Source organism: Euleptes europaea, chromosome 4 (genome assembly GCF_029931775.1).
Source record: "Euleptes europaea isolate rEulEur1 chromosome 4, rEulEur1.hap1, whole genome shotgun sequence".
NCBI lineage: Eukaryota > Metazoa > Chordata > Lepidosauria > Squamata > Sphaerodactylidae > Euleptes > Euleptes europaea.
In genome coordinates, this window is record NC_079315.1 from 63,133,632 (window position 1) to 63,152,332 (window position 18,701).

At 42.5% G+C, this 18,701-nt stretch overlaps 1 protein-coding gene across 1 annotated transcript; it reads right to left on the reverse strand.

Annotated features, from left to right (window-relative positions):
* Nucleotides 1-2,069: 2,069 nt before the first annotated feature.
* MINAR2 (membrane integral NOTCH2 associated receptor 2) lies at nucleotides 2,070-18,168 on the reverse strand. Its single transcript, XM_056849130.1, has 3 exons — nucleotides 18,004-18,168; nucleotides 5,032-5,277; nucleotides 2,070-2,249 (listed from the first exon to the last, which is right to left on the reverse strand). The coding sequence occupies exons 1-3, from the start codon at nucleotides 18,166-18,168 to the stop codon at nucleotides 2,070-2,072; spliced, it is 591 nt and encodes a 196-aa protein (XP_056705108.1).
* Nucleotides 18,169-18,701: the final 533 nt, after the last annotated feature.

The window sequence follows — 18,701 nt, forward strand, 5'->3', positions numbered from 1 at the left end:
CGCCCCAGAACGCACAGAGCCGGCTGGGCATGCTGGAACGACGCAAGCCGGCTTTCCCTGCCCACCTCCCAGCTGGGAGGCGGGTGGGACGCACAGAGCCAGCTGGGCGCACAGAGCCGACTCGCGTCGTTCCAGCGCGAGCTGGCTTTCCCTGCCCCGACGGCCAGCTGGGGGGAGGGGCGTGTTATGGTCAGGTGCGTGCTATGGAGCTAAACATACGGTACCTTTTCCCTCTTGTTAGTAGTGTGTGCATTGATAAACAATTTTGATGCAGATTGTACACACAGTTGGATCAAGTTTTCTTTTGTGTTGTGTTTTACACATGTGCAGGAGCACATATTTGCATCAGTTTAACAATGCAAAATGATGTGGCCAATTATTGCCTGGTCTCTAATCTACCTTTCCGGAGAAAGTGATTGAGAGAGCGGTAGTGAACCAACTCCAAGTTTTTTTTGGATAACTCATCTGCCCTTGACCCTTTCCAGTCTGGCTCCAGCCTGGGATATGGGACAGAGACAGCTCTGCTAGCTTTAGTTGATTACCTCTGTCTGAGTATAGACAAAGGCCAAGCCTCTCTGTTGGATTTATCTGCAGCCTTTGATACAATAGATCATGCCATCTTGTTGAGGCACCTGGAGGCAGAAGTAGGTATCAGGGTATGTACACTGAACTGGTTCAAATCATTCCTCATGGATCAGACTCTAAAGGCTACTATTGGAAACCAGTTGTCATCGGTGTGGGACCTGTCTTGTGGGGTTCCACAGAACACAATGCTATCCTCCATGCTTTTCACTCTCTGTGTAAAGCCCTTGGGACAAATCATTTCTAGCTTTGGGGTCAGTTTTCATCAATATGATGATGATATTCAGCTGTATATATCTTTATCCAAATCTCCTGGTGATGCAGTATTGCTGAATTGCTGCCTGGCTGCTGTGGTTAACTGGCTAAAAGTAAACAAATTGAAACTAAACCCTGAAAAGACAGAGATAATGGTGGTTGAGAAGGTGGAGGTCTTAAAGGTCATTGTTCTCCCCACTTTTGATGGAGTTCAACTGACCCTTGCTGACTCAGTTAAAAGCCTTGGGGTCATACTGGATCCACCTTTATTACTGGAGAAGCATGTCAATGGAGCTATTAACGGGAGCTAGATGGAGCATGCATATTACTGCCATTCTGCAGATGCTCTTTTGGCTGCCTATCTGTTACTGGGCTCAGTTTAAGGTATTGGCTATCACATACAAAGCCCTTCATGGCATTGTTTCCTCTTATTTGTGGGGTCAGCTCTCTCCCTCTGCTTTGCCATGACAACTTCGCTCAAATCAACAGGGGCTTCTGCAGGTGCTAACCTGCAAGTGGGCAAAATCAACAACTGCCTATACACATGCTTTCTTCATTGTGGCTCCTGCCTTGTGGAATGGCCTGTCCAAGGAGGTCAGGAAGCTCTGTTCTCCTGGCCTTTTGCTAACGATGCAAAATTGAACTATTCAAGAGGGCTTTTCTGTGCAGGTAATAGGGTTACACTGCGCAAAATGGTTTGACAAACTTGCTTGGATAAATTAAGTACTATGGTCTATACTGCTGTGTGTAGCTTGATGTAAATAGGATCCTATTTATATAATTTCTGTACTGCTTAACGTGTCATGTGAATACTTATGCTGTGCTTTAGTTCTTTCTGGTGGTTCCAAACTTCTAAAATCTTAATGCATTCGTTATTGAATGTCCCATTTTTGGTGATTGTACTGGCTCACTACATGTAATCCGCCTTGAATCCTTGTGAGAAATAATGTAAAACAAATCTTGACACATTAATACATACAAATCTTGACACATTAATACATTCATCACGTTACAATTGTGTTCGGGGCAATATTTTTTATCCAAGTGTGCATGCCCCATTCCAGAATTAATTTTAGACATTTCCTAGTTACAGCAGAACTAATGAGAACTGTGCCGCACAAACTTCCAAAACAATAAAAAAACAGAAATCCACTTACCTCTACAGTAATAGTGTTTGAAACACAAATAATATAAAAGGAAATTGGCCAAAAGTACCTATGACTGAATTTGTATCAGGTAAACAGAATGCAAAGAGTCACTGTAGCTATCAAGATACAAAGTAGCGACACCAAGAGCAGCACAATGCGGCAGTATCTAGAACGTTTTCTTTCTCTCTCTTTCTTTTTCAACAAGGTGTCATATCCCGGAGTGTAAAGATCCTCCAACCAGTAGTGTAAATCGTTTGGATTTTCCTACAAGAAAAATGTGTTTAGTTCTTGAATTGCATATAAATAATAAATATAGGAAATTAAATACATTTTGGCTATCATTCTTTACTGAAGAATGAAATAGTAAGAATGCAAACAGGTGCATTGACCTGTAACTATTTCTGCGCTTGTTCACTTTGGGAGCTGCACACCACCAGCCCCAGAGAGGTTTTCCGGAGTGTGAGGAATTCTCTCCCTCCCAATGGACTTTCTCAATGTGATCAGTTCCTTCCTTCCTTCCCTCAAATCTCCCTTGCCTCTTCAGAAGTCCCCAAGGAAGAACACATGATAGATGGAGAACTTACTGGAGGAAGGAATGTGTGCCTGCACAGATCCCTCGATGAACAACAGCTATGTTTTATAAATGTGGAATTGAAAGACCAAGTAGCCACCCTGCAGATATTGTCTATCAAAATTCCTTTAAGGAATCAAGTTCCAGCTGACTTATGGTGACCCCGTAGGGTTTTCAGGGCAAGAGACTTTCAGAGGTGGTTTGCAATTGCCCACCTCCACATGGGCTGAGCAAATTCTGAGAGAACTGTGACAGGCCCAAGGACACCTAGAAGGCTTCGTGTGGAGGAGTGGGGAATCAAACCCTGTTCTTCAGGGTTTGAAGAACTACTACACCATGCTGGCTCTGAGCCAATGTATAACAGTAATAACAGTGTCTAATAACACTGAGAGACAGACAGCAACAAAGTCTTCTGGGCTTTCCTGGAACCAATGAAGAAGAAGAAGAAGAGTTGGTTTTTAAATAGCAGCTTTCTCTACCAATTAAGGAAGAATCAAACTGGCTTACAATCACCTTCCCTTCCCCTCCCCATCACAGACACCTTGTGAGGTAGGTGGGGCTGAGAGAGCTCTAAGAGAACTGTGACTAGCCCAAGGTCACCCAGCTGGCTTCATGTGTAGGAGTGGGGAAACCAACCCTATTCTCCAGATTAGAGTCATGTGTAGGAATGGGGAATCAAACCCTGTTTAGAGTCCACCGCTCTTAACCAACACTACAGCACACTGGCTCTAAAACTCTTGGTTCTGTGCAGATAAAACCATACACATCTATCATCTGAAGTATGCAACATGCTTTCTATGTCACTAATAGGGTCAGGAAAGAGCACATGTAGTACAATGCTCTGAAACAAAGGGAATGAGAGACAAACATTGGGGGGGGGGATCCAAGCTAGGGCATATCAGAATGAACTTTAGTAAAGGGACAGCCATTGTGTAACACTAACAATTCATTTACTCTACAGGCTGAACGAATGGCCACCAAAAATATGTCTTAACAGTGATCAGTGAAAGTGAACATGCACAGTTTACATATCAACTGACACAAAAGCAAAAAGAGATTCCATTGTGGAGCAGGGTATAAAGTATATAGACTGCCATGGTATAGGTTCATGAGTAAACTCCCTATTGGACAACACAGCAATCTTTTCTCACAGAAAGAGAGGAATATTGGAGGGAACAGGCCAGGAGCTCAGAAACAGGGGGTAGAGACAAACTCAAGGAATGGAAAGCACCCCCCTCCCCAAAAAAACATGAGGTCAGTGGATCATGAACAGATAGAGCAGAGGCAAGAGCAGAGGAAGCTAGTCAGAACACTGTCTGAATATCCCTGAGCAACTGGGAAGGCTGCATATTCTTAGGTTTGGAGTCTACATAAACACGTAGACTAACCGCCCATTCTTGAGCTGGGAGGGCAAAAGTCCTCAGGAGGCATGGAAGGGCCCATGCCAGTGTCCAAGCCTCTTGCGCCACCAAGAGTGACACAGACGCTGGTGTTGAGGCACTCATGCTGGCCTCCCTGTGCTGCAGTGGGAACAAAAATGAGGGACATGCATATTGGATGGGGGATATACCTCTGGGTAGCAGTGTGTGTGAACATGATCTTGGGGTACTGGTGGACCATAAATTACATATAAGCAGCCAGTGTGATGCAGCAACAAAAAAAGCTAAGGCAAACTTGGGGTGTATCAACAGAGGCATAACATCCAAATTGCAAGATGTCATAGTTCCGCTGTACACTGCATTGGTCAGGCTGCACCTGGAGTATTGTATGCAGTTCTGGAGGCCTCACTTCAAAAAGGATGTGGACAGAATGGAGTGGGTGCAGAGGAGAGTGACAAGGATTATCAGGGGCCTGGAGACCAAGCCCTGTGAGGAAAGGCTGAGGGAGTTGGGAATGTTTAAGCTGGAGAAGATGAGGTAGGGGAAGACATGATTGTTCTCTTGAGATATGTGAAGGGCTGTCACTTAGAGGAGGGCAGGGAGGTATCCTGTTGGAAGCAGAAGATAGGACTCACAATAATGGGTTTAAATTGTGGGTGGAAAGGTACTGGCTGGATACTAGGAAAAAGTTAAAAGTTGTTTGACAGTGGAATCAGCTACCTAGGGATGTGGTGAGCTCCCCCTCACTGGCAGTCTTTAAGCAGAGGCTGGACAAATACTTGTCAGGGATGCTCTAGGCTGATCCCGTATTAAGCAGGGGGTTGGACTAGATGGTCTGAATGGCCCCTTCCAACTGCATGATTCTATGCTTCAACCATTGGGGATTGTCTTCCTTGCCTGTTCCTGATTCCATCTCCTCACTTTGCTACCTCCTCCTCTTGTGTACACATCCTTGGATATTACTCACCTTGATGTCAATGTGCAAGATTTACTTGCAATAGTCAAATAATCAGTGAATTTAGTAAAGTTAGCCACTGTTTCTAGCACAAGCCCAATATTGTTGTGTTTAGACAAGGGTGATCTTGTGGAATTGTACCTTCAGATAGTGAGCCAGGCTAGAGTTTAGGGAATGTCTGTCATAGTCTTGAACTGTCCAAGAGGGGCGATTTCTCCTTTCTTCCCAGTTATCCTCATTGAAGCCATCACTGTACAGAGGATTACTCTTGATGGTGGTTTTCAAGGTAAGAGGCGTGATGTGTTTACCGAGGGCTTTTTCGATCATTGTTGGCTGTACTTCATTCAGTTGTATGACGGGGCGCTCATTCACACTTCTTTTTTCTCTCTACAAGATAATCAAAATGTGGCTGTCATCAACTCTCAGCTCGGAAAATGGACATGTTCCTACAGATTGTGTCTTGTGTATAAAACCCTTCATGATAATTAACAGCGAATCCTTGTAGCAATGAGAAGGGCCCGTTAAAAGCAACAGTGTCATTCCCCACCCAATATGACATGATCAAGCAGTATACTGGCTTGGTGGAGTCTAGAAACACAGCTGCAGCTGCCCCTTCATCATTGGGGACACCCACCAGAGCAATCTCTTCTGAGGGGCTTTGGAGAGACACACCATGTTGGAATAGGAGCAGAAGGAGAAGCCTGCAGGAGACGGGTTGAGATGGCAGCATTTGGGGGTGCACCTCCCCCCCTCGTTGCAACACCTCCAGCTTCTCCTTCTTCTTTCCTTGGAAGGCTGTGGGCTGCACAGGCTCTGCACAGGTGAGGGGAAAGCCACAGCCCTCCCTCTCCCCTCTGCCATACTACTTGCCTTTCCCAACTGCACTTCCCCTCCTATCACTTATTCTGTCCTCCGGGACTACTTCACCAAAATAAGCTAACTGCTACACTGCTCTCTGAGTCTGAGCACTAACTACCGGTAACTCGCCCTTGAACCTGACTAACCTTGACTTTTTCCTCCTCAGCACTAACCTGCCATTGCCTTTTCTCCCCAAACCTACATAACCCAACCTGTGTGTGTAAAACTACATCTAGAATTGAAAGCTGTTTTTTTTAATAACTACAACCTGTGATGGAAGTATGGAACTCTTAAAAAAAAAAAACCACCTCAGTTTATTTTATTTATTTTCCAAGCCTACAAGCAAAGCCTATTCCCCCCCAAATTAAACTAATCCCTAGTCTTTCTGAAAACCTTTCATTTTTTTTGAAAGACTAAAAGCTCAGCCTAAACCCTATTTTTTAAAAAAACCACCTGGCCTCAATTGCTTTGAAGACCAGGTCACCTTATTTTTTTATAGTAAGCCCTATGCTCCAGTTATTATGTTTTTAAAATCACCTGGCTTCTTATTACTTTGGAAGCCTAACAAAAGCCTAATTTGGGGGTGGGGGCAGGGGAGAACACTGACTTAACTCTCAGCATGTTGTGTTTTTTTTAAATTCCTAAACCATCACAGTTATCTGTATTAAAACTTAGCTGAAACCTCCTACAGAACATTTAAATTTTTCAAAACTAACAGGAAGACACCAAAACCCCACAAAAATCACTTCCTCAAAAACACACAACACAGATTTTGAAACAACTATAGAAGAACTGTAAAACCGGAACCAGAACAATGTCAAAACAGCAACAGCCTAGAAAATCCACCCCCCAAAAGCACAAACTTTTTAAAAATTGAAATGCAAAATACTTAAAAATTATAAAACAAGCCAAGAGAATAACCCCCAGCAGAATAGCCCAAGTCTTTTAACCCCTAAACAGTACAAAACAAAACCAAAGAAAACTATTTTTAAAGAACTAAGGACAAAAAAAAACAAAGGTTCCTTTCCCTCCTATTCCCCCTACAACCCACCAGGAAAAAACAAAACACACAGAAAAACTTGAAATAATAGTTAATGAAGTGTAAACAAGGCCTGGCACAAAATAAGAAGAAGGTCTTCCCAAGCAAGCCGAAGCATAATTAATTGAAGGCATAGACAGACCAAAGCAAGTATATGTACACTCCCGAAAATCTTACCCTGAAATGGATTCAAATGGCTGCCAGGCCAGCTTTTTATCCTCTTTGCCCATGCTCAGAAAACATTGAGGCTATGAGAGGCTTGTGTGATTGGGCAGACAGAACCCCCCCCTAAAATATGATCTCATTTGCTGGAGAGAGCTGCCTCCCTACCCCCTCCCTCCTGTTCCCCAGGAAACCTTTTAAATGGAAATAAACCTTTTAAATTGAAACAAAGTATTCTAGGATCTTTAAAGTGCTGACCCCTGGATGTGCCAGATTCCCAAATATTTCCAGAAATTTACCAGATAATAATAGTTGGGACCAAGAATCATGAATATCTTTTGAATGCCTGAATATATCTGAAAAATGCTGATATTTGGGGGGAGGGATATAGTCATATATTCAGACCAGATATATCCAAATGCACATCTCTAGTCATTAGGATGTACAGGGCCAACTGGCAAAACAGCTGACATATGCCTTCTGTCACACACACACACTGTAGCAATAACTTATCTCATGGACCTTTGGTGTGAGAATCAACATCACCGTCAGTCACCACTGTGGGATTAGTTTACCAGGCAGACAAGTCACTAAAGCGCCTTCCAGATTACCGTTATAAACTGGATGTCATCTGTTGTTGGCCCAAATCCAAGTAAAGTGATGGAGGGCTGGGTGTTTCATACAGCTAATTTCAATCCATATATGAGCTGTCTCTAAAGCGCTCTGGCTGTTTCAAACAGTGCCGCTATTCCCCCCACCCGCCCTTTCCCACACAGCAATCTCTTTCAGCTACAGCAACAGGCACGTCAGTGGTGCTACTATAGCACTATAGCACAAATCTTAGAAAGTTTAAAAAAGCTGAAAAGGAACGCTGCATGGGAAAAGGCAGGGGGGAAACAGCAGTCTTTTCAGAAGTGCTCTAGACAGTTCAAGCAGCACACTGGAGTGATTCAGAAGCACAAGAAAGAACTGAAAACAGGAGAAAGGTGCTTTGTATGAAAAGGTTTTAAAAAAACCCATTAACAGCCAGGAGCCAAAACGATTGTGTCTGAAATGACACAAAAAATCTGTTAGTTACCGGCTGCTCAAACGGATTATAACTATAGGCAGTTTGAAAGGGGCCTAAGCAACTATTCTAGAGCTATGGTTCCCAAAGTGGGCAGTACTGCCCTCTGGGGGGCAGTGGAATTACTGAGCAGGGCACTAAGAGGCAAGGGGATGGCAGGGGGGCACTTGATGTGGGCCCCTTCAACTGTGTTGGTCACTTATTTACAATAGATCAAGCCATGGCACCATGTCAGCAAATCTGGTGGAAACTATCAGAATTTTTTTTCAGATATTGAAATGTTGGTATCACCAGATCAAGTTCAATTTTATTGAATAAATTAAATGGAAAAGTTTTAATTTGATTTTGAATAGATGGGCAATTAATTGTTACTGTTTTGAATTTTACTATTATTATCTTCCTTAGTGAGTCATACAAACCATTATTTTGAATACAGCTTTTATAGGGTAGGGTAGGGGGCACTGGGGATTAATTTATGGAACCAAGGGAAAGGTGGCTCAAAAAAGTTTGGGAACCACTGTTCTAGAGAGCAATTGCCTATTCCAGTGATTAAGCATCAAAAGAGAAAGAGGAAGTTTGTTCCCATCACACATCCATCCTCCTGGCATTCTGGCTAATTACAAAGACAACCTTCAGGCAATTAATCATCTGGATCTGAGGTACAGGATTGAATCACAAATTTCAAGTATCTCTAAGGGTTCCCCCCCCCCAGCTGGTGTAAAACAGGTTAGGGGTAGTATTTTTCAACCAAAAATGATACCTGCGGATAGGGTTAAAAAGCCCCTTTGCTCTCTCCCCCTCAAACCATTGAGAAAATATCCTTGGTGGCTGCATTTGAGAAAGAAAAAATATCTTTTAAAAACTGTCAGAGAACTAAATGCCACATGCAGTTTTGCTCTCATATCATATAGCCACAGGATATCTGGATCTGCCTTATGCAGTGCATCCAAAGGCTCATCTCCTTGACGCTTATAGCCAGATCCTAAGCACATTTTTGGAAGGAAGCCCTCCTGTGTTTAATGGGGCCTGCTGCTGAGAAAGTGTGTCTAGGAGTTAAAGCCTTATTTGGGTAATCTTAAAAGCTCTTTTATTATTTCTATTCCCTACAATCCAGATGTGCAGAATGCATCAACCATGCCAGTCCTTTCCAGACAGCCCACATGGTTTGGCTTTCTGTATCCACTGGAACTATTACCTGTGGGAGAATCTGTGCTCCCAGCTATTTGCTATAAATTGAACTCATCTCGAAGCAGTTGGGAACAGTTCTATATTAGAGTTAAAGGGATTTCACTGATAACTGCAAGATAAACAATTTTGATAATATTTGGATGACTCACTAAAGAGAAAGGGAAGCGAAGTGGAGGTTTTGGGACATCCAGGGCCAGATGAGACACTGCGAGATCGCCACCTCGTTTGGTCCACTTTCAATGTACTTCAGAGATTGTTTGTGAGTGGATTTTGCTGTTTCACACAATAAAGTCCAGTTACAAATTACATTGAAAGGAGATTGAAAGTGCATTATTCAATGTGTGTGAAAGCTCCTGGGACTGTTGTTGGGGTATCATACAAGCAACATGTTTTCCCCTTATAGGATAGACAGCGGCATGAAAGGAGGGGGACAGTTTTGGTAAGGAAAATGTTTTTTTAAAAAACCCTGGTGGCATTGTCACAATCCAAAATCCCTGCCCTGCTAGCTGACAGTTACCAATAAAAATGACAGAAAAGACATTAATGGAGCTCCCATAATGTACATCTAATCTTTTGACTCCAAGCAGCTGAAGATTCACTGCCAAAATTTTTATCTTATGGGCTTCTCAGGGAAAAAAATAGGGACAGTCTAACCACCATCTCCTCTGTTCCCTGCTGCTTTCAGAAACTATGCCAAGGAACTGCCAACATGGAGAGAAAATCCAGAAGCATCTGTTTTCACCTCACCATTTGCCAAGAACAGAGTATTCCTGACAAAGTCAAAGGCTTCAATGATAAAAGTGCCAGTCCCAGAGCAATGCCAGTTATTTCATCTTATAAGTCCTTTGACAGCAACAGTAATGCATTGCAGTGTGAACAGATTCCCCCCCAAGGCCGACACTGCAGCATGGCTCTTTTGCTGTTGAGCTATGAGGCGCTCCTAAGTAAAACCATTATCTTCCAGCATCAGTTTGCCACCTAGAAAATTGGGCTAGCCAAGTGGTGGTTGATGAGGTTTGGAGTTGATGGGGCCAATGTATTTATTATCATTTATTTTTATTTTATTTATTGTCATTCTTATATCCCGCTCTTCCTGGCAAAGCTGGGCTCAGAGCAGCGTACAACAAATCAAAACAATATATAATAGATTTACATAAAACACATTTAAACAATTCAATAATAATAAAATCCAGCCCCATAAATATCATCAATTGATAAAATCAGCAATAAATATAAATGCATAAATGCACAAGATGGTGCTCCTCAGTGGTATATCTGCCTTGCAGGGCCTTTGAGCAGTTAAATCCCACAAAGTAGAGATGGTAAAAGGGGGTAGGAGGGTAGGGAGGCCAGCACTGATGGAAAACTAGCTGTTCTCAACCATAGGCCTGGTGGAATAGCTCCAGCTTGCAGACCCTGGTGTATGAAGACTACAGAAAAGGGTAATATTAATACTCCAGTCGTGCTAGCGGCCATCAGGTTTCCTGCTCAACACCCTAATTGCAAGACTGTGGTCCTCCTTTATACACATAGCTCTAACTGCCACTGACAGGCATGCATAGCTGGATTGAAGCCAAAAAATTCTAAATGTGCACTTTAGTTAAAAAAAATGGAAGAAAACTGTCTCTAGTGGGGCCACACTTTTAGGCAGCTGAAACACCAATAATTCTTAGGTTGCTTTGTGGGTTATTTTACTCTTTGGTATCTGGTGGAGGGGGAGGAATGGACCGCCCAAGAGCAGAAACAAATCTGAAAGAAAAGCTTTTTGTCTGAAATACACATTAGTTGTTATATTGGGCCTCTAATATAATGGAAATAAATGAAAACTTTTCTAGGTGGCGGAGCCTGTCACCTGAGCACACAAGGGCACATGAGTCTGGATGATCTTTCAATAAAGATCCTGACAAGGTCACAAACACTGCTCTGATGTAGCAAGCCCTAAGAGGCAGCTGTTTGTTAAAAGAAAATGAGTTCCCGGATAGGGAGTTTAGGCTAGTCTCAAGGTTTAATGACTTCAGGAACCCAGAGGTCACTCACATCTCTTCTGAAAAGGAACACACACACACCACTCCTGTTCCGGTTTTAACTAACCCTTAACCTCATTAGTCCTCTTGCCCAAAAACAAAACACACTAGTCATTCACTCTACACTGTGCAAATCATGTTTATATTAATGTCTGGAAGTTGTCACCTTTTCAGTTTTTCTTTATCGATAATTTAAAACACACACAATAAGGCTGAAATCCTAAGCATCTGGTCTGGAAGTAAATCTTACTGAAATTATTCAGTCTTGTGTGTATGTTAAGTGCCTTCCTTTCCGACTCATGGCGACCCTTTGAATCAATGTCCTCCAAAACGTCTTACTTCTGAGTAAACATAGTTAGGATTAGGCGGTATGTTTCATTGCTCTATTGGAACATCCTGGAGCCACAAAAGAATTTGTTTCTGTTTTAATTTTTATTTGATAGCACATTTTGAGACATAAAATGTAAGACAGTATTTTCTTTTAAAACAGCCTCTGAGGATTTTATAAAGTGTTGGATTGGGGAATACAGGAGGAAACCCCTCTGAGTTTCTTGGAGGCAGTATAAATGGGATTGATAGATGCAATAGACCATCACTTCCTGGTGTGTGTGTTTGTGAGTCACAAAACAATACAATACAGTTTGCAATATCTGCTCTGGTGTTCTTGTATTTGCTTGATTATGGGTGAAACAGTAGCAACTGGGAGTGAGGAATGTCAAGATCAGAAGGAGGTGTCTAAGGGATCAGTCCTGAGTCCAGGCTGTGAACTATTCAGGGTGGCAACTAAGCCCCTATACCAGCAAAACATCAAAACACATTGGTGTATCTGAGGCACACATTGTGCTGACGATGTACCAGAGCCACCCAAGTGTATTGCCAATGTCAGAATAAAAATGTGTGTTGCAAAGGAGTGCCAGGGGCAGAGCGGTGATCAGTCGGTATCCTAAATTTCTCAAGCCTGTGTCCCACCCCTGGCACTAGTGTAAATTTACACTAGCAAGAACCCTGATTAAGAACTGGGAGAGCACTATGTGTAGAGTGCCTAAGCCCAGTTGCTCTTTGTCTTTTCTGGCTCTTTGTAGGCAGCCCTCTTACTAAAGGCATACTTTAGCATAAAGGCCAAGATGCCCTCCATTTCTAGTGCATGGCCAGCCTCCTGCTAAATCTGCAACATGACTAATGTGCTGCTGTGACCAATGTGCATTTAACTGCTCTGCTGTAGGATCCCCGGCTCTCTTGTTCTAGCCTGGCCACTGCATTCTTGCAAGCTGCTTAGTTGTACAGCCAGCCCAATGGAACCTGTTCTAGACATGCAGTGATAGGTGTGCAGCTTGTTAGTGCAGCTGTCAAAGGCACAGGAGCCTGGCTAGACTAAGAGAGTTCATGTGCCTTGCATTCAGAGATGAGAAAAAAGGGGGTGCACCAAGGCCAAAACGAAGGTGAGGAAACAAATGGTTCAAGGGGAAACAATTCTTTAATAAGTTTTATAACCCCATCCCCGATGCGTTTCATGTACAGCTTTATCAAGAGGAATCTTTCAAATTCTACTAAACGTTCCCATGCATTGTTTCCCTTTGCACCATTTGTTTCGCCTTCATTTTGCATTCAGAAAGCCATTCCTAATTCCATTCAAGAAAAGTGTAAATTGTTCATAGCTATGCTTGCTTTAATGGTGTTGGAACATAGCGACTGATTCCTCACCTCCTTATTATGAACTTCAGCTATCTTCACAGTGGGAGGGAGCTGAGGGAGTCGTGCAGTGTTTGCACAGGTATGCTCTTGCAAGGAGGAGGGGCAAGCCCCTCCAAGGTCACAACCCCCCAACCACTGCTGGTTTATTAATAAACCATGGCAAATTATGTGATGGGGAGGGGAGATGGAGATCAAAAGTTGCTGAGATGAATAGAGGCAGGTGGCAGCCATGAATTTCATGAATGCAGTAGATGGATGGTTCCATGGGGGAAGTGCAAAGCTTACAATTGGTATGTAGGGCAGCTATTCAGCATGAGTGTCCTGTTCCCAATTATACAGGTTTGATAGTGCAAAATGTCAGTTGTCCCTGGGAGCCTTGACAGGGCTAATCAATAGCTAGCCATCTGTAGGACTTAAACTGGAGACCTCAAGCATATGAAGCCCATGCTATTCCACAACACTTTGCCTTTCTCTGTAGTCTTTCCTGACCTGGTATATACAGTTTAGACGCTAGGGACACTGGTGGATTCCAAGTGGGACTTTTTTGTGTACCTAGATGGGTGTGTTTTTGGTTTCATCTACAATATATAAAGTACAGATTCTGGTCTTGCCGTTTTTATTTTTGCTGCTGATTGGCTTGTGGCTGACAGCTTCCCTTTGGTAATATCTAAACTAGTTTACTCTGGTTTCTCATTCCAGTGCTTTCCCCCCTGTGAGTTATTGGGAAGCTGACAAATATGCCTTTTGAAAACCTTTAGTAGCCGGGTGTCCTCTTGTTGCTGTCCTAGTGCTTTTGTGTCTCTTGCTTTGGAAAAAGCGATTCCTAAGAACATTCCACACATGCACCCCAAGAATCCTGTCTCGGAAAGGCCTCTGCCAGATGAGCTGTGGTGGTGTCTGGGTGACATGGTTGGAGTGGCAATATTTCCCTCTGTGTGTGTTGGCCTGTTTGTATATGCCTAAAGCAAGGAATTCAAATCCCATCTTCAGATCTCCCAGAACTCTTGGGCCAGAAGAGCTGTAGTTACAGGGTTCCTACTGGGGCTGCCAAAGTCTTGCCTGCAGAGGGTGTGGTTCCTCTGTTCCTTCTTTGTTATGTTCTGCATGTGGGTGGGAGCATGGTGATGTCAGAGGCATGCCACCATCAGTGTGTATTGGTTGGCTGCTTCCATATGTGGCTGAGATGGCATCATCAGCATGCCATGCTCTCACCTGCTTGGAGTTGGATCTTTTTATGAGTTTATGTTCCCTGATGACAGCATAGGATATTGAATAGCTACATCAGCATCACTCAAGTGCAGTCTGTACTGTCTTAGGATTCCTTTGCCCATCCCTGTAGTTCAGATTTTCAAATTATGACAGATAGCCATTAAAATTGGTTACAGCAAAATAAAACTAAAGTAACTGAATGGGTGGACAAGATCCAAGCAATCAATGAAAGTAGTGACAAATGCCTGTGTGTATATATTAGCTTTTACCTGGGTCTGGGAATATAAACTGCTGACAAGTTATCTTTTGGCCTGATGTTAAACTTGCAATGTGTACAAATAAATGCGTAGAATAGGGTATTCTAACAGCTGGGAGGCATTCATGACAGACTACTCTATTATGCATGCATTTAGCTAAAATAAGAATGTAAAAGCTTATTGTGTAGGCCCCCAGTATTTTCAGTATAGAATATGAATGGCAACAGTATAGAGTGTGGTGTGGAAAGCGGTATGTGTAGATTTCCTTTTTTCTCTGCCAGTCAGCATTGGAGTGAGTTATCTGAGAATCCACATATACAAATAAAAGTTTAAGAAATTGGTACCTTCATGGGTTTTTGATGCAGAGACAACTACGTGAAACCACAACAGTACTTCTTGGTCTGAATCAGATCAGGATGATAATACAAACAACTAGCCTAACAATGCATGTGTTTTTTTTTTTGGGGGGGGAGAGAAGACTACTATCTAAAACTTATTGAACCTATTGGCAGAGAAGAAAGAGGCCTGCATATCTTGGGGGGTTATAGAAAACTAACAGTGCATTCCTAAGGAGAGTTACTCCATAGAATCATAGAAACATAGCGTTGGAAGGGACCACCAAGGCCATCAAGTCCAACCCCCCACACAATGCAGGAAATTCACAACTACCTCCCCCCTCCACACCCCCAGTGACCAGAAGATGGCCAAGATGCCCTCCCTCCCATCATCTGCCTAAGGTCACAGAATCAGCATTGCTGACAGATGGCCATCTAACCTCTTCTTAAAAACCTCCAGGGAAGGAGAGCTTACCACCTCCCGAGGAAGCCTGTTCCACTGAGGAACCGCTCTAACTGTTAGAAAATTCTTCCTAATGTCTAGACAGAAACTCTTTTGATTTAATTTCAACCCGTTGGTTCTGGTCCGACCTTCTTGAGCAACAGAAAACAACTCGGCACCCTCCTCTATCTGACAGCCCTTCAAGTACTTGAACATGGTTATCATATCCCCTCTCAGTCTTCTCCTCTTCAGGCGAAACATACCCAGCTTCTTCAACCTTTCCTCATAGGACTTGGTCTCCAGACCCCTCACCATCCTTGTTGCCCTTCTCTGGACACGTTCCAGCTTGTCTACATCTTTCTTAAATTGTGGTGCCCAAAACTGAACACAGTACTCTAGTTGAGGTCTAACCAGAGCAGAGTAAAGCAAAACCATCACTTCGCGTGATCTGGACACTATACTTCTGTTGATGCAGCCCAAGACTGCGTTTGCCTTTTTAGTTACAGCATCACACTGCTGACTCATGTTCAGTGTTTGGTCTACTAAGACCCCAAGATCCTTTTCACACACACTACTGCTCAAACAAGTCTCCCCCATACTATAATTATGCATTTGATTTTTCCTACCTAAATGCACAACTTTACATTTGTCTTTGTTGAAGTGCATTTTATTAGTTCTAGCCCATTTCTCCAGCCTGTCAAGATCATCCTGCATCTTGGCTCTGTCTTCTACCGTATTTGCTACCCCTCCCAATTTAGTATCATCTGCAAATTTAATAAGCATCCCCTCTTCCAAATCATTTATAAAGACGTTGAACAACACAGGGCCCAGCACAGATCCCTGAGGATCTGTCACTTCTCTCCAAGTGAACGAGGAACCATTGACTAGCACTCTTTGGGTACTATCTGACAACCAGTTGCAGATCCATCTAACAATAATAGGATCTAACCACATTTTCCCAATTTGTCAACTAGAATACTATGTGGAAGCTTATCAAAAGCCTTACTGAAATCTAGATAAACTATGTCTACAGCATTTCCCTGATCCAGCAAGGTAGTAACTTTCTCAAAAAAGGAGATAAGATTAGTCTGACATGACTTATTCTTGAGAAACCCATGCTGGCTCTTAGTGATCAGATCCATCCTTTCTAAATGCTCAAGGACGGACTGTTTGATGATTTGTTCGAACACTTTTCCTGATATAGAAGTCAAGCTGATGGGTCGGTAGTTACCTGGATCCTCCTTTTTCCCCTTCTTGAAGATGGGGACAACATTTGCCCGTCTCCAATCTTCTGGAACCTCACCTGTTTGCCAAGACTTTTCAAAAATAATGGACAGAGGTTCCGAAATTACATCTGCAAGTTCTTTGAGTACCCTTGGGTGCAATTCATCTGGCCCAGAGGATTTTGTTTCATTTAAAGAAACCAGGTGTTTGTGCACTACCCCAATGCCAATTCTAGGATGCAAATCCCTTCCCTCATCACATGTTCTGTTTATGCCATGTTGAGCACCACTTCCCTCATGAGAAAAAACTGAAGAAAAGTAGGAATTGAGGAATTCTGCCCTCTCTTCATCTCCTGTTACAATTTCATTTTCTGGTCCATGCAGTGGGCTTATCTTCATTTCAATGGGCTTAGGCTGGAATAACTCTCCTTAGGAATGCACTGTAAGCTTTAATATAGGTTAACATAGGTTTCCCTGTGTATACATAGTGAATGGGTATTGTAGCTGAGGGCGAAAGGGCTTAGAAGACTTTACTCAATGCACAGGCTTCAGCACATATTGGCAAACATTGGAAAACACTTGCCGATGTGAGCCGAACGGTGGTGGCTGTGAACTACTGGTTCTCTGTGGATCATTAAATTCAAGTTATTCCTAAAGGCATCATAGACTGAGATACTTGTCTGAATAGGCTTCAAGTGTTGCACTGAGAACATGGATACACATACAACTCAAATGGAATGAACATAGTCATCAAAATAATCTCTACTTTTAAAGATTGGCAAATGAACATAGTCATCAAAATAATCTCTACTTTTAAAGATTCTTTTCTTTGATCCCTTAAGAGCATCTTTGTTGGATCTGAGCCATGGTCCAGAATCCTGTTTCACACAGTGGCCAATAAGATGCCACCAGAAGGCCTAAAACCAGGCCACAAATGCCAAAGCTTTCCCTTGCCAATGTCTCCCAGCACAGATTAATCCCTTAAAATCAGGGAGGCTCCATTTAGCCTTTGTGGCTAACAGCCACTGATGATCCTCTTCTCCAAAAACTTGTCTAATCCTTTTTTAACGTCAATTAAGTTTGTGGCCATCACCACATTCTATGGCAGTAAATTCCATAAACCAGTTACTCATTGAATGAATAAGTACTTTCTTTTGTATTTCTAAAGCCATACCCCATCAACTTAATTTGGTTCCTGCAAGTTCTGGTATTACAGGAGAGTGAGGGGAAAAATCTCTCCATCCACTTGCTTCAACTATGCCTACCTTTGAAAACATTTTTATTCCCTCCAGTCATTTTTCTCTGAACTAAAATGCCTCAAAGTAGATAGTCTTCCCTCAATAAACCTAACAAAGACACAGTAAAACACTGACAGTGCATTCCTAAATGGAGTCGCATCCTTCTAAGCCCACTGACTTCAATGACTTTAGTATAATTCTGTTTAGAACTGCATTGAACCAGCTAGTCAAAAGCAAGGAAGCAATACCAAACAAAGGGATCATCTAGCAGAGTTCCAAGATGAGATATAAAGTGTTGCATTTTTTATTTCTATAGTAGCTATGACGGCAATAAATGCCTTCTAATTAGTAAAGAAACGTCTGGTACTCAAGCGACTCACCTGTGAATAGACTCTGTTATGCCATTGTTGTTCCCCTGGAAAATGTGCTTCTGGAAAATTTGCCAGCCAGGTTTGTAAAAAGATTGAGGTTTTTGCTAAGGACTTCACATCTAGCTGTAAGAATTTATCAGGATGGTTGTTGTTTGGCAAGGCAGAGAGATCCATGTTCCCCGCTAACACACTAGCGAGAGGAAGCTGCTGTTCCCCAAAGCAGCTACTCTCGCCTTTTCTATAATTAATTAAATGAAGAAGGATACTTCCATTCTCTACCTGAAACCATATCTGACCCTGTCAGGCAGGTTCATTAGCTAGTGTCTGCACATAAGAAAGGATTAACTCTGTTGCTCCCTTTAGAAACCTAGGTTTGGTTTTCAAAACAAGTTTGAAGGGTAAGAAAAGTTCCCATTAAACACAAACATCAATCAACTGAATATCTATGAAGCCCTGAATATACTGAAGCATTTTCTCAAGTGCCATTTTATGTTTCTGTTATTTTAAATGAGGTTACTTTAAGACTGTTTTAATGTTAAGTTTACTAGGAAATGGGAACAGGACTATTCTGTAGCAAGCAAGCATAAAAATGCCATTGGTATTTGCAATGTGAAATTTAGTAATATTTTTATTTCAGTTTTATTGCTAGTATAGTATATCTCAGACATCCATTGAAAATGCGGTGATCTAGATTCAGCTCCATTAAT